This window comes from Calypte anna, chromosome 1 (genome assembly GCF_003957555.1).
Source record: "Calypte anna isolate BGI_N300 chromosome 1, bCalAnn1_v1.p, whole genome shotgun sequence".
Lineage (NCBI taxonomy): Eukaryota > Metazoa > Chordata > Aves > Apodiformes > Trochilidae > Calypte > Calypte anna.
Genome location: NC_044244.1, coordinates 103,411,228 through 103,429,438, shown reverse-complemented (window position 1 = coordinate 103,429,438; position 18,211 = coordinate 103,411,228). Strand labels below are relative to the sequence as shown.

The window sequence follows — 18,211 nt, the reverse complement described above, 5'->3', positions numbered from 1 at the left end:
TACTCCCTCCTTTCAGGGAGTTGTAGAGAGTGATGAGGTCTCCCCTGAGCCTCCTCTTCTCCAGCCTCAACACCCCCCGCTCCCTCAGCCTCTCCTCACGGCTGTCTCACTGCTGGAGTCCCGGTACTACACCCCCCGATCCCTACTCCCAGAGGGCTGAGCACGCCGCACCCACCCAGCAGGCTTCGGGTCTGACCCCGCTGTCCGGAAGGAGGAACCCTCTTGAGGCGAAGAGCGGAGCTGATACGCACATAACGGGGCTGCTGACCAGGGCGCTGGGCGATAAAAGCAGGGGGCGAGGAGAAGCCGCACCCCACTCTGCAGCTGCCCGCTACTCCGCGCCCTCAGGCGGCCCCAGCCCCGGCCCGCAGCGTCCCCTGGTGGCCGCGGGAGGAGGAGCGGCGTGCGGAACCGCTCTGCCGCCGCCGCTGTTTCTGGCGGAGCCTTCGGAGGCGGCACCGCGACACCGGGGCATCGGTGCGGAGGGGCAGGGCCGGAGGATGGCGGCGCGCTGGGGAGCCTGCTGCCTGCGGGCCGGGCGAGACGGGCACCGTGAGTGGCGGGCGCCGGGCTGCTGCGGGCTTGTTCTGCGCTGGGGCTTGCGGGGCTTTGAGGCTTGCGGTGGCTCAGGCCCCCGGCCCTTCGGGCTGAAGAAGCCGCCGTGGGAACGGGTCTGGTCGGGCTGCGGTGTCCGCGGGAAGGAGGCCAGAGCGGGCTCAGGCCGCGGGGGCCTGTGTGAGGGAAGAGCCTTTGCAGCCAGAGAACGGTCATGAAGCTTTCGTTGCTTCAGTTTTGTGTGGTGACCTCCTGCAGGCATTGCAGGGAGCGAGAGGGGACGGGGGGTGCCCATGAGTGCTGAGACAGCGACGGGGACTGGCAGTGCGGTGCCGTATGGTTCCTGCTTTAGAGACAAGCGTCCTGTCAAGCGGCTTTAAAAATTCCTTATTGCTAATTTTAAATCGCTTCTTTTGCCAGAGTTCATCTCCAGGCGGACTGTGACTCGTCTGACATCAGAGGAAGTGATTCAGATGCGCGATGAGCTCTTCACCAAAGAGAAGGAGAGGCAGCTGTCTCTCTATCCACGGATTGAGAAAATCGAAGTAAAATACATTGGCAAGTCTCACCCTGGCACAGTGTTTGTCATGAACAAGGCTTTGTCTACTCCATACAACTGTGCCATGCGTAAGTGAGAGGACTCTGAAACTAACGTTGTGCCACTGGTGATGAAAATTGTGCTGACAATTGAAGTGCTTAAATTGAAGACAATTGAAGTTGTGTAAATTTTAAGTTTTGTTGTTGTTGATGTTTTAATGACCCAGGTAACATACATGCATTCAGAATATTTGTAGCTGGTGTGTTTAAAATGAATTTTTACTTGTATACATTCTCTGAAACAGAGTTAATTTTTGGAGGCTCTATTAGTAGCTCATCCTTCCAAGTCATTTACAAAAGTGAAACTTGCAGGTTGTTGTTAAAATGCAGTGATTTAAATGTGTGACTCCAAGGGATATGGTTAATATCTGTGTATATCTTTTTTACTTTCTGTAGACTTAAGTGAGTGGCATTGCAAGAAATCAGTTCTAGCTCTTGTGGATGGTGAAGTCTGGGACATGTACAGACCCTTGACCAAATCCTGTGAAATTCAGTTCCTTACTTTCAAAGATGAAGATCCAGAGGAAGTAAACAAGGTAAGTCTGTGTCTTATTCCATTGTAGGTGACCCTCATTATGACCATGTGATTCTTTATGCCCCTTTCAGTTTCATCTCTTTTTGCTTTCTTGAGCTTTGTGATTGTTCATATGTTTTTATTATTTGCTCAGTGAATCATGGTTATCAGTAGCTGATAGGTAGCTGGTGATGTGCAGGCGATAGGTATGGGCTGGGTGATGTACAGGCATCCCTTTCAATCTATGTTGTTGTATTCTGTGATTTCAGATTTAAATATCTCCAGGGAAACATCTGGCTAGCTTTTTAAGTGCAGTTTTGATTTTTAAAATTTTTATAGTTTCTATGTGAAGAATCATCTCCAAATAGAAATCTAACTGCTAAAGAAAGTAAAGCCTGCATTTGCAGCTAGGCTTGTGCATCATTCAGTTAAATGTTGCTATTCTTTTGCAATAAATAGCTGATGGTCACCTGGCATGGGTTGTTAGCTTCTGGGTAATAAATCTGTGCTTTAAAATTCTCTTTTTAGGCCTATTGGCGTTCCTGTGCCATGATCATGGGGTGTGTGCTGAAGCGGGCATTCAAAGATGAGTACTCAGTGAATCTGATTAAAGCTCTGGAAGTGCCAGGTGATACAAGTGTTTTATATTGAAAACCTTGGTTTTTTTGCTACCACTTCAGTGAGTTTCTGGTTGTGTTACAAAAAAATAGAGGCATTATTTTCAATCTTCCAGTTTTCCAAGCTACTCTATTATTATTGTTATTTATCTTTGGTGCTGTTGTTGAAGCCTTTAATATATAGTAATTACGCTGAAAACAATTTTATTATCCAAGTACAGAAAATTGGTCTGTGTAGCAACTGGATTTCAGACCACTTAGGATTTCATAGGCTTAGTTAGTAACTTAAGGACGTAACCTTTTTATTGCAAAGGTACATGACTAAGATGTTTAGAAGATATGGTACGTTTCTGTGAAATTTGGTCCAGTAAGTACATAACCTTGTGAGACCTTGAGTTACTAAAAATTGTGATATATACATAAAGTTGTAAGAAGATTGAAGTAAAATCTAGTACTTTGTACTAGATTAGTAACTATTTTGGCTTCATTTGTGGCCTAATTAAAGATTTATAAAAGTCAAAGATGTACAAGAGAGGATGTTATTTAAATAACAAAGCCTGTGTGTTTATTCATTTGATATATAAGAAGGTCATGTGGAGTTCTCCTGCAATTGATTGCCATTTCAGCTATTTCAACACTTGCCTCCGTTGCTAAGTGTGGAGTGCATATTTCAGTTCTCCCAGGATTTAGAACAATTTTGTTTATACTAAGCTATGTTTTTTTTTTTGTAGATAGAGAAGTAGTGTGAGCTTACTTCATAAGCTTGATTTCTAAGATGGCAATAACTGAATAAATATTTGCAGAGTGCTTAATGACTGCCACAGAAATTTGTGTTGTCTTTATCAGAAATTAGTGCTGTGCTTCTATCATGGATAGATATTTTACTTCAGCTCTACTTCAAGCTCTTTTCTCTATGCAGTAATTTCCTCTTTACAATTTAATAGTGCATATTTACTTTTAATATATGATGCATACAAAGGAAAAAATGTCAATTGTTTTCAAGGTGCTGCTTTTATGTCAGGGTTGGAAGCAGTTTTAGGAAGCAATATAATTTTCATTTTTGCTTTTTAATGGATTTTTATTATGCTGATATTACATTAAAACTAATTTCAAATTGCTTTCTCCTTCAGTGAAATGAAATGAAAATGACAGGTTTAATCTGCCATTTGACTGTACAGTCACAGCTGGAAATTAGTATTTTATGATGGATTTCTTGAGAGATCCTCCTGATTTTCTTCTCATCAATTTTTATATATTTATAAAAATATACTAAGACTATGCAATATATACTTTGTTACAAACATTAATATTTTTCTCTTTGGAATTGGAATTGCAGTGATCTCTGGAGCTTTCTGTTATGATATAATTTTGGACAACAGACTGGATGACTGGAAACCAACAAATGTAAGTGCACTGACTTCTTGCCCAAAAAATTATATAGTATGTGTCATTGCCCAGTGGTTCTTTTTTTGATGGGTGAGAGGGATTAGTGAGCTTTTTTTCTTTTTGATGGGTATACTTAGACTAGTAGGTTTTTTCAAGTCAGGAGTACTTCTTGAAAATTAGCCTCTGCATTTACCACATCCTGGCTCTCATTGCAGAGTGCTCTCACAGCATGCTGGCTGGATTCCTTTCAGATTAAATCAGACCTTGAGCTGTATCTTCCAGATACTTAAAGAGGTATAAGGTCTGTGGGGCTAGAATAAGTTCTAGTCTGAGATACAATTCCAAAACCAGTTGTTGGGGCTGTTGGGACCCCTCAGTGCCATCTCTGTTGCTATATACATCTGCTCTTACTCAGCTGCTCTTCCCTGGTGAAGTAGATGTGATCAGACATCCACTTCATTGTGTGAGTTGAGCCCTCTGAAAATAAAAATGTGTGTAATATCCATATTTTAACCTAGTGGTTTACAGTATAATCAGTTTATTGTTGTAAAGGAACTGTGAGCACTTCCAGCTGAAGCTTTCCTTAAAAGATTGCTTGTATTTCATGCTCTTCACTAAATCTGATTATCTGAAACCTCTACCAGTTGGTATCTGGTGTAATCAAATGTTTTCTTTGTCTGGTGCCTATTCTTGATCTCATGGCCAGCTATCAGCAGAGGTGTGTATGGTTAACAAGCAGTTTATGGGCAAAGTGCAGAATTTTTCTTCGATGTTGTCTTGTGGTTTAGGTAACTTGTTTTGAAATATCTTCTCTGTGACATTAAAAACATATTTTCTCCCAGTAACAATTCCTTATTTATCAATAAATCTGAGTATGCAGAGCATTAGATTCTTAACCAAGATGATAATTTTCTATTTATTTATTATTATGGTTTTTTTTTCCACTTAATTCCATCAAAATTAAGGTAATTTATAAGTGGAATCATGACTCTGGGAAACTGATACACAGATGAATATCTAACAGCAGCAAGACTGTTATACATCATGTTAGGAAAACCTGAGATGTTTAATCCAATTAATTTATATTGTTTCTGATGGAAAAATGCCTATTGATTTGACCAGGCATTGAATCAGCCCGTGTAAACAGTGATGATCTGTAGGTTGCTGGTAAATAGTAGAAGTTACAATTCTGCAGCAATATTTTAAATTTAGGGTTTATAATAACCCTCATTATAATGGTTGTTTGGTCCCTGTTGTTTGGAATAATATTGAGTGTTTACTATGCTTTGTCTGTTTGCTGTAGCTGTGAAAGAGTCCTGACAGTATTGTGTGTATCAACTGTTTTTTTAGGACAACTTCCGTTCCCTCACAAGGGATGCTGGAAAGCTAATTCACAAGGACCTGCCATTTGAAACACTGCATGTTGAACCAAAAGTAGCACGTGAAATGTTTCAGCATAACAGGTAAGTGTCTGAATTTGCCTTTCTTCTAGACAGGCAATTAGAAATCTATTTGACTCTCTGATTGTTTTTTTAAGTCTAAAAACCAGGTGTCAGAGCTGAGGTAAGAAGGTACTTCTTCCTTGGAATAAACACCCCTCCATTCTGTTTGTCACTCCACCTTATCTCATTTTTAATGCTCTCTCCAGGGGCAACAAACACCTTTGTTGGATGTAGTTTTGTGACAAGTGGAAGGCTTCTTTGTTTAATAGTGAGCTTCAAGATTTCACTCCTTTTAAACTCAGATGGTCAGAGTGGGTGTGCTGAAAGATTCGTATCTGAAGAAATGCAGATGTTTCATATCGTTGTGTCTTTAAATGAAGATTTTGTGGAATGCAGGTTTTGACTTCTGCAGGGGGGAAATGGCCTGTGTTATACAAGAAGACTTGTTCAAAATGCTCCAATCTTCTTTGCTGAAAAAAAAACACTTGAGCAATGTTTTGGGAAAAAAAATCTCTGGTATAGAGTTTTTTGGCAGTTGAAGAAAGATGGAGGGAAATTAATAAATTATTTGTCATTTTGTGAACCAAAGCAAAATTATGCTAAAGCTTAGGTTGGAAAAATAACTACTATTTTAGCTTAATAATTATTATGTTAATGTGACATGAGACTCTTACCTCTTTGCTATGTTGCCTGGCAAGCAATGACAGCATGTGGGAGCTGACTTGTGACAATGGCTTTAGACACTGTATGGGTATTCCTGTGTATAGAAAGAGCAAGGAACACTTTGCTGTCTTGCAGATGACCAAAGCTGTTGAGGACCACACACTGCATAAAATCAGTTCAGGTTATCTGATAGTGTTTTCTCATCTTACATGTGACTTGAAACACTGGTTTTATTTGGATTTATTTGAAGTGGTAGGTTCATTTTGTCTTTCTGAACAAAACGGCTGAGAGAGTGTGGCCCTCCTACAACATATACAAAGAATAGAATAGACTAGAATAAACTACTTTAATTGGAACCTACAATGACCATCATTGTAGAAGGATATGAAGGTTAAACAGGACCTTCCTTTTGTAAACTCATGCTGACTGTGCCTGATGATTGCATCATTCTTCAAATGCCTTTCAGTGGTTCTTGGTATAATCTCCTTCATAATTTTTCCAGGAATTAAGGTTACATTAAAAGTCTGCATGGCATGCTTTATGAAACATGTCAGTCCATGTTATCATTTTTCATTTGAACAGTTTCAAATTTATCTCAAGTATTTTTATAAGAATGACACGTTAAAGATGTGGTTGTTTTTGTCCAGGTACAAAATGGAGATGATAGAACGAAAAGCTTCTCAGAATAAGGAAGGAATTGTAACATTACATAGGTGAGCAAAACTGACCTCTCATTCTGTAAAGATTCACTGAACCGTTTATTATATTGCAGGTGATATCTGCAAGTCAGAAAGTAAGTTATCTGTGATGGTTTTCACTTTAGAAATCACTTGCATTCCTTGCTGTCTGTTGCCCATCTTAAATTTTTTTTGAATAGTTGGTGTGTCTTTTTTTTTTTGTGCAACCATTGTTTTGTGTTACTTAACACTTGGTGGATCTCACTGCATTTCTGTTTCTTGCTGTGTTAAAGGGGGCAAGTACAAGTTAAGTCTTACTTTTTAAAATGCTTTTACATAAAATCTATATAAATCTCCAGAGCTTGACAGGTTAAATAAAGTACAAATCAAATACTTTTTTGAAAATAAGATTTAGCCTTGTGTAATGGATTTTTTCCTCCAAAGTTGTCAAGATCTTTCTAATTGGCAAATTTCTGCCTTGTAGTGCTGGAGATGAGAATGGAGCTGGCTCCTGGGATACAGTGTAAGATGATAAAATCTTAGGCTGGAGGCAAGAAGGCTCAGTTTTATCTCAGTCATATAAACCAATTTGTGACTAGCTGAGGCTGTTGTAGGATATTCAGTTTTCTAAATACTTCAGTTGTTCTGCATTTGATTTTTGGAGTCCTTATCTCTCTAAAGGAACAAATGTCTTTGCAGTGATGGTTCTTGAAATTGTAGAGTAATGTTGTGTCTTTTCCTCCATCCCACTCTAGTTTGCTCTACAGGAAGGAAAATGGGCTTGCCTGTTGATTTCTGGGAGAGGTTTGTTCTGAGTGTTCTTTTGCAGTACATCTACTTGTCTCTCACTTCTCTTAGCTACTTTGCAGCTTTCCAGTGCCTGAAAGGGAAGTACCTGTGCAGCTTGTAAACACTGTACTGTGGAAAATGTGTGACCTTGGAGACAAATATTTTTCTTGTGAATGGCAGAGCCACCCGATTTTAAAGCCAACATGGCTTCAAAGATTTGTTAAATCTAGGATCCTCTTTCCAGACTTGAGGTTTAAATTTCATAAGTTCATTTTAGGGTATTGTGTGACCTATACTTTTGCTTTGGGAAACCTAGAAATGCTGAACTGGAGATTTGTTTAGATTTGTTTTGGGATTTGTGTGGGTTTATGTTCATCTCTTCTGTAGCTAAGAATTTGCTGATCAAAAATAAAACCAAATACGTTTGTATTTCTCTCTGAATATACTTGACATAGACTGGCTTTTTAAAAATTTTTTTTTGTTCCCCTATCAGGCTTGGTGACTTTGTAGATGTTAGTGAAGGCCCTCATATTCCAAGGACAAGTTTCTGCCTCCAGTATGAGATAACAGCAGCCCATAATCTTCAGACTAACCAATCTGAATTGGTGAGGAGGTTCCAAGGTGTGTCCCTGCCACCTCATTTGAAGGTAACTAATCCATTTTTTACAGATTTTCCTTCTTGAAATTAGGGCATTGGGCTTACTTTCTGATCTTTGTTGTATTTTGTGCTGGTAGCCAAACGTAATTCAGAGGTGAGAATGGTAGCAGTGAAGGCCCATGATGATTATGATGACTCTGTATATTTGGGGTTCATTTTCCTGGAACTACTGTGGATGTGAAACCAGAAAAATTTGCATCAGAGGGCCCTTGATGTTATTTCTCAGTACTCAAGTGTTGTTTCATGTGCAATTTCTGCATGGCTATTTCATTCACCTTACTTTAGTTGTGCATTTTAATTGTCTGAAATTGGCTGCTGACTGTTTATTGAAATTGAGAAGAGAGTAGAACTCTGAATTTACAGTCATGATAAAGCATACCGTTTCAGTCTTTCATGACACTGAGGTGAAACTTAATAACAAAAAACCTTCTAACACTAATCAGGTGGAGGAAGAAGTCTTTCTTCCTGTTCCTGTTAATTTACACGATTTTGACCTGTGGTCTAGCAAATGTGCTAATAATTAGTTGGGGAAATTTTCAAGAGACAGGTGGGCACTGGGTTCCTTACCTTATCTTGGTGTGCCCTTTCTCACCTGGAGGTAGTCAGCAGACATTTATTCAAGTCCTCCAGAGCATTATAGGCAAATTGGACACTGAAATTATATAATCTGAATAATCATAAACTGTAACATCTGAAATCAGGGATGGCTACATTTTTGTGCCACCATTTCTGTACATATTTGTCAGAATCTGTTCTATAAGATAAATTTTTACCTCTAATCACTAACATGATTTAATGACATTTAATACAGGCTCACCACACCGTGTGGCACAAACTGCTGGAAAGGTCAAAGAGGCTGGTAAGTCTCATTAGTAGTGAAATACATCTAATCAAAAATAAAGTTATGCTGTGATAGAGCTACATTAATGATTCAAGATGGGTAATATATTCAATAAAGTATCTTCAGGAATGGAAATGTCCATAGATGAAGAGAAATCACATGCACAAGAAATCTAACTGCTGTGTTGTAGAGGACAAGCTACTATTGTTTCTGAAGTCTGGTATAATTGAAAAAAACATACACTGCTCAATTGATGTAATTTGCACTATTAAGAAAAATCTGGAGCAAATTATATCAGATTTTTCATGTATGACTGAAACAGCCTTTGAGAATTCCACATGCTATCTATAATAATCTTTCTACAATGATGTTGATTATCACTTTAATTATATTAGTGTATTTAAAATTACACTAGTATATTTCAAATCAATCTCTAGAATTAATATTGCTATCTGTAAAATTTAAAACAATTTTTTATGTGTTCTAATCATGACCATGATATAGGAAGACTAAAAAATGCAATAATACTTTTACACTTAGGTAGATTTTAGGTAGCAACCAATTTCCTGCCACAGGAGGAAATCCTTGAGGGAACATAAGAAAACTTTTTTCTTACCAAGTAAATGCAGGGATAAAAATCTAATACCACTGGATGAACCTAGATGGAAGTTACTGGATATAGAAGGGAATGTTATTTCAGTAAACTGCATAAACGCCCTAGTTTGAGTATTTATCACTTATTTAAAATATACATGGAGAAGTAGAGCTTCTTGCAAACATTCCTCTGTTAAATGACCAGTGTTTCAAAGTTGAAATATAACTTATCCAGGAGAAGCTTAACAATGAATGAATAAATGCAAAAGGCAAGTTTTTGGTATAAAAGGAACTATGAAATATCATAAGCCATCTATAACCAGAGACTTAACTGTCAAGGCATAATTAAGCAGAGGAAATCTTCCTAAGAATTAAACAGCAGATATTTTGGAGCTTTCAGATCAAATATTTTACTTACTTATGAGGCAGGAGAGAGGAAAAAAAAAGCTACATGTCTACTGAAACCTGTTAGCCAAGGATAAGCTCAGACCCATGATATTTTTCTATGAAAGTAGTTTGAAGATACTTGTAATTCAGTTTGTTTAATTTTGGAGACAATAATTTTCTTTGCAGGTTATTCTTTCTTGTTACAGTGACTGAATGAGGGGAGAATCTCCAGGAGATTAAATAATTTTAAGATTAAACACATTTAATTAATTAAGATTAAATAAATTTAAGGAGAATTAAATAACTTTAACAAATACAGTTAAAATTATATCTATCTGCAGGTCACTGAAGAAAAGTATTTGGAAGCATCAGCTGAACACCATGAGGCAAAAGATGGAACTGAAGAAGGAAAAACTGTATCACTTTAAATGAAATTTACCCTCTAAATGTACATAATAAAAATGTGTATTTTTACATGATTTATTTGTGCTGCATATAAAAATGCCTTGGTTAATCAATTTGAATTCAGTGCACCTCAATCATGGCTGTTAAAGCCATTATCAGACCTTTCAGTCCATTTAAAAAAATTTACTTTACCTTTTTCCTCTCCCCCCACCCCCTTTTTTTTTAAATTGGTGTATTTGCAATAATTCATAAGTTACTGTTGTCCCTCAACAACTATGTGCCTGTATGTTGTCCTCTGTGATTAGAGCAGTTTGTCCTACAGACTGTAATTGAACTGGCAGCTGAAAAAGCCATCCACTTGATTTAATTTCAAGACTCCTTGTACAGTCTTCCATGAGGAAAGTATTTCTTTACAATGTCTTGACCTGACACTTAGTTTCTTGCAGAATTTCCTGATGAAATTCTGCAGAGTTTCTACTGCCTACTGCAATAGAAAATTGGGAGAAATAAAAAAAAAGGAAAAGAAACCAAAAAAAAAAAAAAAAAAAGCCCTTTCAGAAGCCCATAAAGGTTTGCAAAAGATTATTTTACTCACTTTGATTTCCTGTCAGAATTTAAATTGGACACAGTATTGTGTTTCTGGTTCTAAAGACTCGACATTCAGTAGACCACTGGTTAATTGTCATTGCTTTGCGAGTACCAAAAAATCCCAACCAGAACCAGAATGTAAAAGCTGAAGAGTTCTTTTGAGTTAAGTATTTTATGCAGTACAAGGTAATTTTCCAGAACAATACCAAGAATGTAGTCTATTACTTCTGTTCCTGTCGTAGTAGGATTTATTATGCATTTTCATTCTTTGGTATTTAAATATGGTGACTTCAATTAAATTTCACAAGGGGTTTTTGTTAGATGATGTTTTCTGACATTCTGTGTTTTCATCACTATCTCATTAGAGCTATCCTCATTACTGCATAAGAAAATTTTCATTACAATTTATCGTCCAAGTATTTTCCTTGAATTTTATCCTAATTAATTGCTTTTACCATTAACTGCATCATTTGCTTTCTAATTGAAATTTCAGTTTTGTAAGAGCAGAGTAGCAGTTAAGTGAAACACATTTAGGTAAGGAAACAGTAGCTAATTTAATCAAACTAGATAGTAGGTAAAGTAAATGCAAAAAGTGTCAGAACACCAAAGAAATGCAAGTAGCTTTTGATGAAACTGCAGAAATCTACTTAAGGCATTGCTGTGTTCCAGAGGCTGGAAATGTGTAGATTTTTGTTGGATCCCACAAAGACAAAGTAAACACAGTACAGGGTGCAACTACACCATTTTACTGAACACAGACAGAGCTGGTAGGCATTAAAACTATAGCTCTTGGCCTAATGAGAGTAGAAGGAGTCTCTTTTATGCTATTTCTTGCTGCACCACAGCTGCCAGGCAATCATTGCTTGGCCTGGAATGTTCTGTTGAGTGGTCACCTCCCCTGTAGTTTGCCATCTGCTGCATCAGCAGAATTACCAGTTTTTGGCAAGGTGTTTTCCCCTAATTGTCTCTCCTAATTAACAGCATCCAACCTGGGCCTCTCAAGGAGCTGTTTTTTCTCAAACTTTATGACTTACCTTTTTTCAAGCTGTCTCTTCTCAAGCTTTATGGCCTCCCTTCAAGGCCCTTTAAAACATAGCTCATGTACTCTCAGGCTAATTGAAAAATAGATTATTAAAAAAAAATAAACTTGATTAATGTTGAAGAGGACTTTAAAAATGGTATCAGATGCTTACTTCAGAAATTAAGATTTTTGACTCAAGGTTTACCTGAAGAGTACGCACACATTCTATTACATACTTTTATCTTAAGACTATAAATGATCTTTGTACTGAAGTTCAAATATCTAAATATCTGTTGTTTTTTTTTTTTTTTTTTTTTTTTTTTTGAACCTAACCCCTTGGAGTATACTTCGACTTTGGATCTCTTGCTCTGGTGCTGCTGCAGAAGCAGGCAGGTGTTGATTCCTGTTTTGAGGAACACAAAAATGCCAGTGGATGATCTAGTTGATCTGGTTTGAAGCTTAAGCTGGTCATATCACCAAGCCACACAGTCTCTTGATGTCTTCTCTGTGTTTTGGCGGCTTCATAATTCCTTCTTGATTTTACTACCTCCAGAAGGTGAGAATGCTGCTTCCCCCTTGGAGATTTTTTTACCTTAGCAAGTGTTTAATGCTTCAGAGTGTGTGTGTTTAGGCAGTTTCTCCATCACTTGATGACCCTTCCCCACCTGAGAAGGGGAATTGAAGGAAAAAGAAAGGAGACCAGTGGGTTGAAATGAAAACAGATTTAATAAAATAATAATTAAGAGCTTCTATTAAACCAAATATTAATATAAAATACATGAGGATAGGCTCAGCCCAATTTGGGGTTACAAGCTGCACACCCTGTAGTGTATGGCAGATGTCACACAATGGGAGCACCACTGCTCCAGGTAGAGTACTGTGGTTACAGCAAAAGGGAGAGCAGGCTTCAGGGGCAGAGAGACAGACAGGACCCTTCAGGGATGGTGGCCATTGAGGAGCAGTCCCATCTCCAGCAAACTTCAGCAAACAAGAGTAAGAGTGACTTTCATAGTATGGGATACTCCAGGCCAGCATGGGTCAGCTGCCCTGGGTTTTGGTCTTTTTAGGCCAGCTCTAAAGAGTTGAAGTCCTTAATCACTACGGAAATATGATCATAGAATCATAGAACTGGCTGGGTTGGAAGGGACCTCAGAGATAATCAAGTCCAACCCTTGATCCACTACTGCTGCAGTTACCAGACCATGGCACTGAGTGCCACATCCAGTCTCTTTTTAAATATCTCCAGGGACGGAGAATCCACTACTTCTTGGGGCAGCCCATTCCAATGCTTGATCACCCTCTCAGTAAAGAAATTCTTTCTAATGTCCAACCTAAACCTCCCCCGGCACAACTTAAACCATGCCTTCTTGTCTTGCTGAGAGTTGCCTGGGAAAAGAGACCAACCCCCACCTGGCTACAGCCTCCTTTCAGGGAGTTGTAGACAGCAATGAGGTCTCCCCTGAGCCGCCTCTTCTTCAGGCTGAACACCCCCAGCTCCCTCAGCCTCTCCTCATAGGATCTGTGCTGGTTCCCTTCACCAGCCTAGTTGCCCTCCTTTGGACCCGCTCCAGGACCTCGATATCCTTCCTGAACTGAGGGGCCCAGAACTGGACACAGTACTCAAGCTGTGGCCTCACCAGCGCTGAGTACAGGGCCAGAATCCCTTCCTGGCCCTGCTGGCCACACTGTTCCTGAACCAGGCCAGGATGCCATTGGCCTTCTTGGCCACCTGAGCACACTGCTGGCTCATGTTCAGCTTCCTGTCAATCCAGACTCCCAGGTCCCTCTCTGTCTGGCTGCTCTCAGCCACTCTGTGCCTCCCCATGGGGTTGTTGTGGCCAAAGTGCAGGACCCGGCACTTGGCCTTGTGGCCACAAACTAAAAGTCTTTCCAGCTTTGTTCTTATGGAATAGAGTGCTGCAGTCTTAAAAGCTGTGGCTTCCCTCAACAGAAAATTGATTCTGTAATTCTGACCAAGTGAAGCCAGGACACACAGCTTTTCTGTATTTTTTTTTTGTAGGGGGAAGGAACTTGTCTTCTATAGTGTGCAGTGTAAGAAAAGGTCTGAAAAGTGTATAGCTGGACTGGAAAATCTGGAGTGGGAATTTCCCTTTCCTGGCCTTTACTGTGTCTCAGACAAGTGGGCTGTGAGACTCGCTGGGGACTTAGCAGAGGTTGAGGAACCTGCGGAGCTTCTGCCAGTAGGTGGGAGCAGTGGTCTGTGGAAAAGCTGCCTTGCCGGAGGGAGAGGAGGAAGAAAGCTGTCCCACGGGGACACGAGTGAATCCCAATAGAAGGAAATTCTGCAAGTGAGAAGTGTCCTACCGAAAATGCTGGTGAGGGATGCCAGATGGACTTCAGACGAGATTTAGCTTCCCCTCTTCCCCGGAGGTCTGTGTGTAAAAAGCTGGAAGCTCAAACTTCTGTGGAACTTGGTGCAAGTTTATGCCTGGGCTTAATTGGGCTCCAGAAGGTAGGTCTCCCTTTGAGAGGTGTGGAGCTGGAGAACATCTTTGAAAAGGGCCAGGATTTTCACAGAGGACAGTAGCTGTTAATAGAACTAGGTAATAGAAGGTATTTCCCACTTCTTTCTTACTGCCAATATGATGATAACAACATTTTTCAAATAGGAGATAAAGATTCAGTTCTGCCAGAGGGGGATTTGGAGCTGAATTTGCAGAGGAAAACACCTGAGGGTTTTTTTCTTGGGGTGTGTGTGTGGGGTGTGTGTGGATCAAAAGGTACTTTGGATACTCTCTACCCAATCTGTAAGAAGTGATACCACTACTAGAAGAAAGTCCTGAACATTTCTTTGATGAGCATGAGAATAAATGGAGACAGTGCTCAGTGCTCATAGCAGCTACAGAGCAACAGCAAAATCCACTCTCGAAGCTCAAGGCCACCTCTGCATTTCACCAGTAATTGCTGGCATAGACACTGCTGAAATTGACTACCAAGAAAAAAAGGCTAGAATAATGCTTCCTTTCTCTTCTGGCTTAAGGATTTCTGAACTCAAGATGACCTGCTGGGTGGTACCAGCCTCGCTGCCTATTTGGGGCTGTGCTGTAATATGTACCTGGTAATACAGCCACACACCAAACTTAAAGCAGTGGGATAATATAAAACACCAAATGGCAAAACTCTGGGTGTGGATTCTAGATGTGGAGGTACTGTCCTGCCTACCAACCTTTTCCATTTGAATTAGCCAAAAGAGACGAATGTAAGGTCAGTTCAAGAAAACAAGAAAGTAGATGTTGTTATTTCTCTATACTGGGTGTTATAGATCCCAGAAACTACAGTGAATAGGGGAGGACTGGTGGACAAAAGAGACTGCAGAATCAAGCCAGGTCTCCTCCTTGGTTATTTCTCTTCTTTATTAAATTTCTTTTCAGGAGTGAAGAGGCAGTTTTTACTGTATCTGTTCAGTAAAAGAAATGCAGAGCCAGCTAAGAAAGAATCTAGGAAGACACCATACTGCAAAATAGAGATGACGGAGAAAGGGGAGGGAGGGTCATTTAGGCCAACATATATGGGCAGAAGGTACTGTCCAGATTCTGATATAGAATAAATAAGGAAGAATTTTACATTTTAAATTTTACAATTATGATGGTCATGTCCTGTGTTTGGTTGGGATGGACTTAATATGTCCAAGAAGCATGGAGGGGACACAGCCAGGGTAGCTGACCTGAACTTGCCAAGGGGATATTCAACAACATGTAATGTCATACTCAGTATATAATCTGGGGAGTTGTCCAGGGAAGGGGAATCATGCCCAGAAGTGTGGTAGGCATCATGTCCCAGGTGGTGAGCAATTGTACTGTGCATCAATTGCATTGTATTTTCTTGTATTAGTATTACTTTTATTATTATTTCTTCTTGGCTTGGATTGTCCTAGTAAACTGTCCTTACCTCAACCCACAAGTTTCAACCCTTTCTTCCACTTCTCCCCACATCCCCTTATGTGGGCAGGAGTGAGTGAGCAGCTGTGCCATTCTTTGTTGCTACCTGGGCCTAAACCACGATAAGATTGTGAGACACTGGCACAGGTTACCCAAGGAAGTCGTGGATGCCTTCTCACTGGAAGTGTTCAAGAACAGGCTGGTTGGGGCTTTGAGCAATCTGATTTAGTGAGAGGTGTCCTTGGCCATGGCAGGGGGGTTAAAACTGGATGACCTTTAAGTTCCCTTCCAACCTAAATGGTTCTGTGATTCTATGATGACAGGAGAAAAGGAACTGAAGCTCTCTTCCATTTTGCACATATCAGTAGTAGCTCCTTGGCTTCTTACATTAAAGTTGTTCCTCCCTCTACCTCTAGTTTGAAAGAGATTTGAAACTTCCAAAAGACATATTTTTCGTTCTGAATTTAGGACTACTGAGCCTTCCCTTTTATTTATTGGTTTTATCCAAAGAGAAAACTTCATACCAAAGTGAAATGTACATAGTAGCTTGATCCGAAGAGTCTGCAGTGGGAAGGTTGAGCTGAGTCAGTTCCAGCTTTGTAAACACTTTAGCTGACCAACTGAAATATTTTTTCCAAAAAAATATCCTGCAGTTCATGTTATAATGGATTTTGGAGTTAGAAAAGGCAATTATGATGTAGTCTGACTTCTTTCATAACAGAGTGAAGTAGATGTCAATGGAGAGTTATTTTTTTCTTACCAAGGATATGAGACTCTGCCCTGGGAAATTGAACTCATGCAAGTGATGAAAATGCTCAGTCATCAGTAAACATCAAGTACTGCTATGACAGCAGCCAGAACAAGCTTCCCTTTCTATTTTAACCTCTGGCAAGAAATGATCTCTTGCTGCTGTTTGGTAACTTGTCTAATGCTGTAGCACTCAGTTTACCACAATATTTGTTATATTTGAAGCCAGTGAACTTGCTAGTGGAGCTACACTGATTTAATTAGTTCTTTGAGGAATCCAGGCACAAGAGCTTAATATCATAGACAAGTTCAATAGGGAGATTTGGCAGTGGATATTTCCTGAAGAACACCAGCCATCTGAAAATGGTAATGCTATCATACTGTGGTCTTTCACAAGATTTTTACCTCAGTCATGGACAGCATTAACATTTTTATCAGAGTAGAAAGAAAACTTGTTTTTATTTAATCGATTAATTTTTAATACCTGCTAATATAACACAAAATTTAATATGCCTGCTTTTCTGTGGAATCAGCTATGTAGAAAAAATACATATAAATGGTTTAATCACCATATTTATAAATGCTGTTTCTTAAGTTTGCAGGTAGCTTACCTTTCAAGGAGAGAAAATATAAGGGAACATATATCTTATTTTTATAGCATGACTATGAATCAGAATGGTGTGTGGCAAGATTTTCTTAATTTACCTTACCTTACCATGTGCCTATATAGGATAGAAATGGGAAAGTGAGTGGAAACGTGAGGTGAATTAGGAAGTCAGAGCTGATAATTGTTTCAGTACCGTGTCATTCACGGGGAAAAAGTGCCTTATTGTTCAAAGGCTTGGAGTAAATGAAACTTCTTTAAATGCAGTGAGAAGCTAAGGAAAAAATATAGCATTTTCCTTTTGTGAACACAATTGCCATAATAAATTCAATCACTTCATTGATACTCCACCTTATTCTGTACATCCCATGAAGGAATTTAGGACATGGAGACACATCCAACAGCATCTCCAGATATCTGCATTGCACAGAAATCCTACCATTAAAATTGTCTTTCAGTGTCAGCCATGCAGCCAGGTGCTCCCTAAGTACTGCAGCCACACCAGGGCAGTGCCAGACACGCTCTCAGTTCTCTGCTGACTGCTCTGTGATCCTGGTACTCTCCTGCTCCTGGATGCTCAGTAGCCAACTAGGCTTCAGTAAGACAACTGATACTGCCCAACCTTGCCTCAAATGTGGAGGGAAATCTGACTGTACTGTGCTTTCCTCCTAGTCCCAAAGGATAAGATTGTCTATGGACTCTCCTCTCTTTCACCGCAACTGCCTCCTGACTTTCAGAGCTGCTTTTCCAGCAAAATGAATAGCAATGCACTTTTCTCTAACAAAATGTGCTTCACCACACAGAGAATCCCCTTTTAAAGTTGTGGCTCTGACTTTGGAGGGGATGAAACTGGCTTTTGCTTTTTGATGGGCATGGGCTCTGCCCAGATGCATTCCCAGGGGAGCTGCTGAACTTGAAGCCTGATTTGGAAAACATTTATGCCCTGCAGTGTTTCTGTCTGAGTGGAACTATGATATTCAGTGAGACTGCTTGTATGTGAGAATGTTTCATGTGTGAGGCCATTGATTTCTCTAGTGTCTGCCATCTGGAGGGGCTCAGTAATGACACCTCATGCTGGGGGTTCACTGTCAAAACACTGCGAACAGAAAAGGGTTTATGTATTGACAGAGCTCAAACTTTAATCTTATTTCCTTTCATAATTAACAGTGAGCACTTTGAGGTTTTTTCTTTCCCCTTTCCCCCTATCAAAGCAAAGCTTTGTAACTA

At 39.8% G+C, this 18,211-nt stretch overlaps 1 protein-coding gene across 1 annotated transcript; it reads left to right on the top strand.

Moving 5' to 3' along the window:
- The first annotated feature begins 448 nt into the window (after positions 1 to 448).
- Positions 449 to 10,244, top strand: MRPL39 (mitochondrial ribosomal protein L39). Its single transcript, XM_030448933.1, has 10 exons — positions 449 to 552; positions 976 to 1,182; positions 1,549 to 1,688; positions 2,195 to 2,294; positions 3,620 to 3,687; positions 5,020 to 5,132; positions 6,422 to 6,487; positions 7,734 to 7,887; positions 8,710 to 8,757; positions 10,062 to 10,244. The coding sequence occupies exons 1-10, from the start codon at positions 501 to 503 to the stop codon at positions 10,146 to 10,148; spliced, it is 1,035 nt and encodes a 344-aa protein (XP_030304793.1). The 5' UTR covers positions 449 to 500; the 3' UTR covers positions 10,149 to 10,244.
- The last annotated feature ends 7,967 nt before the right edge of the window (positions 10,245 to 18,211 follow it).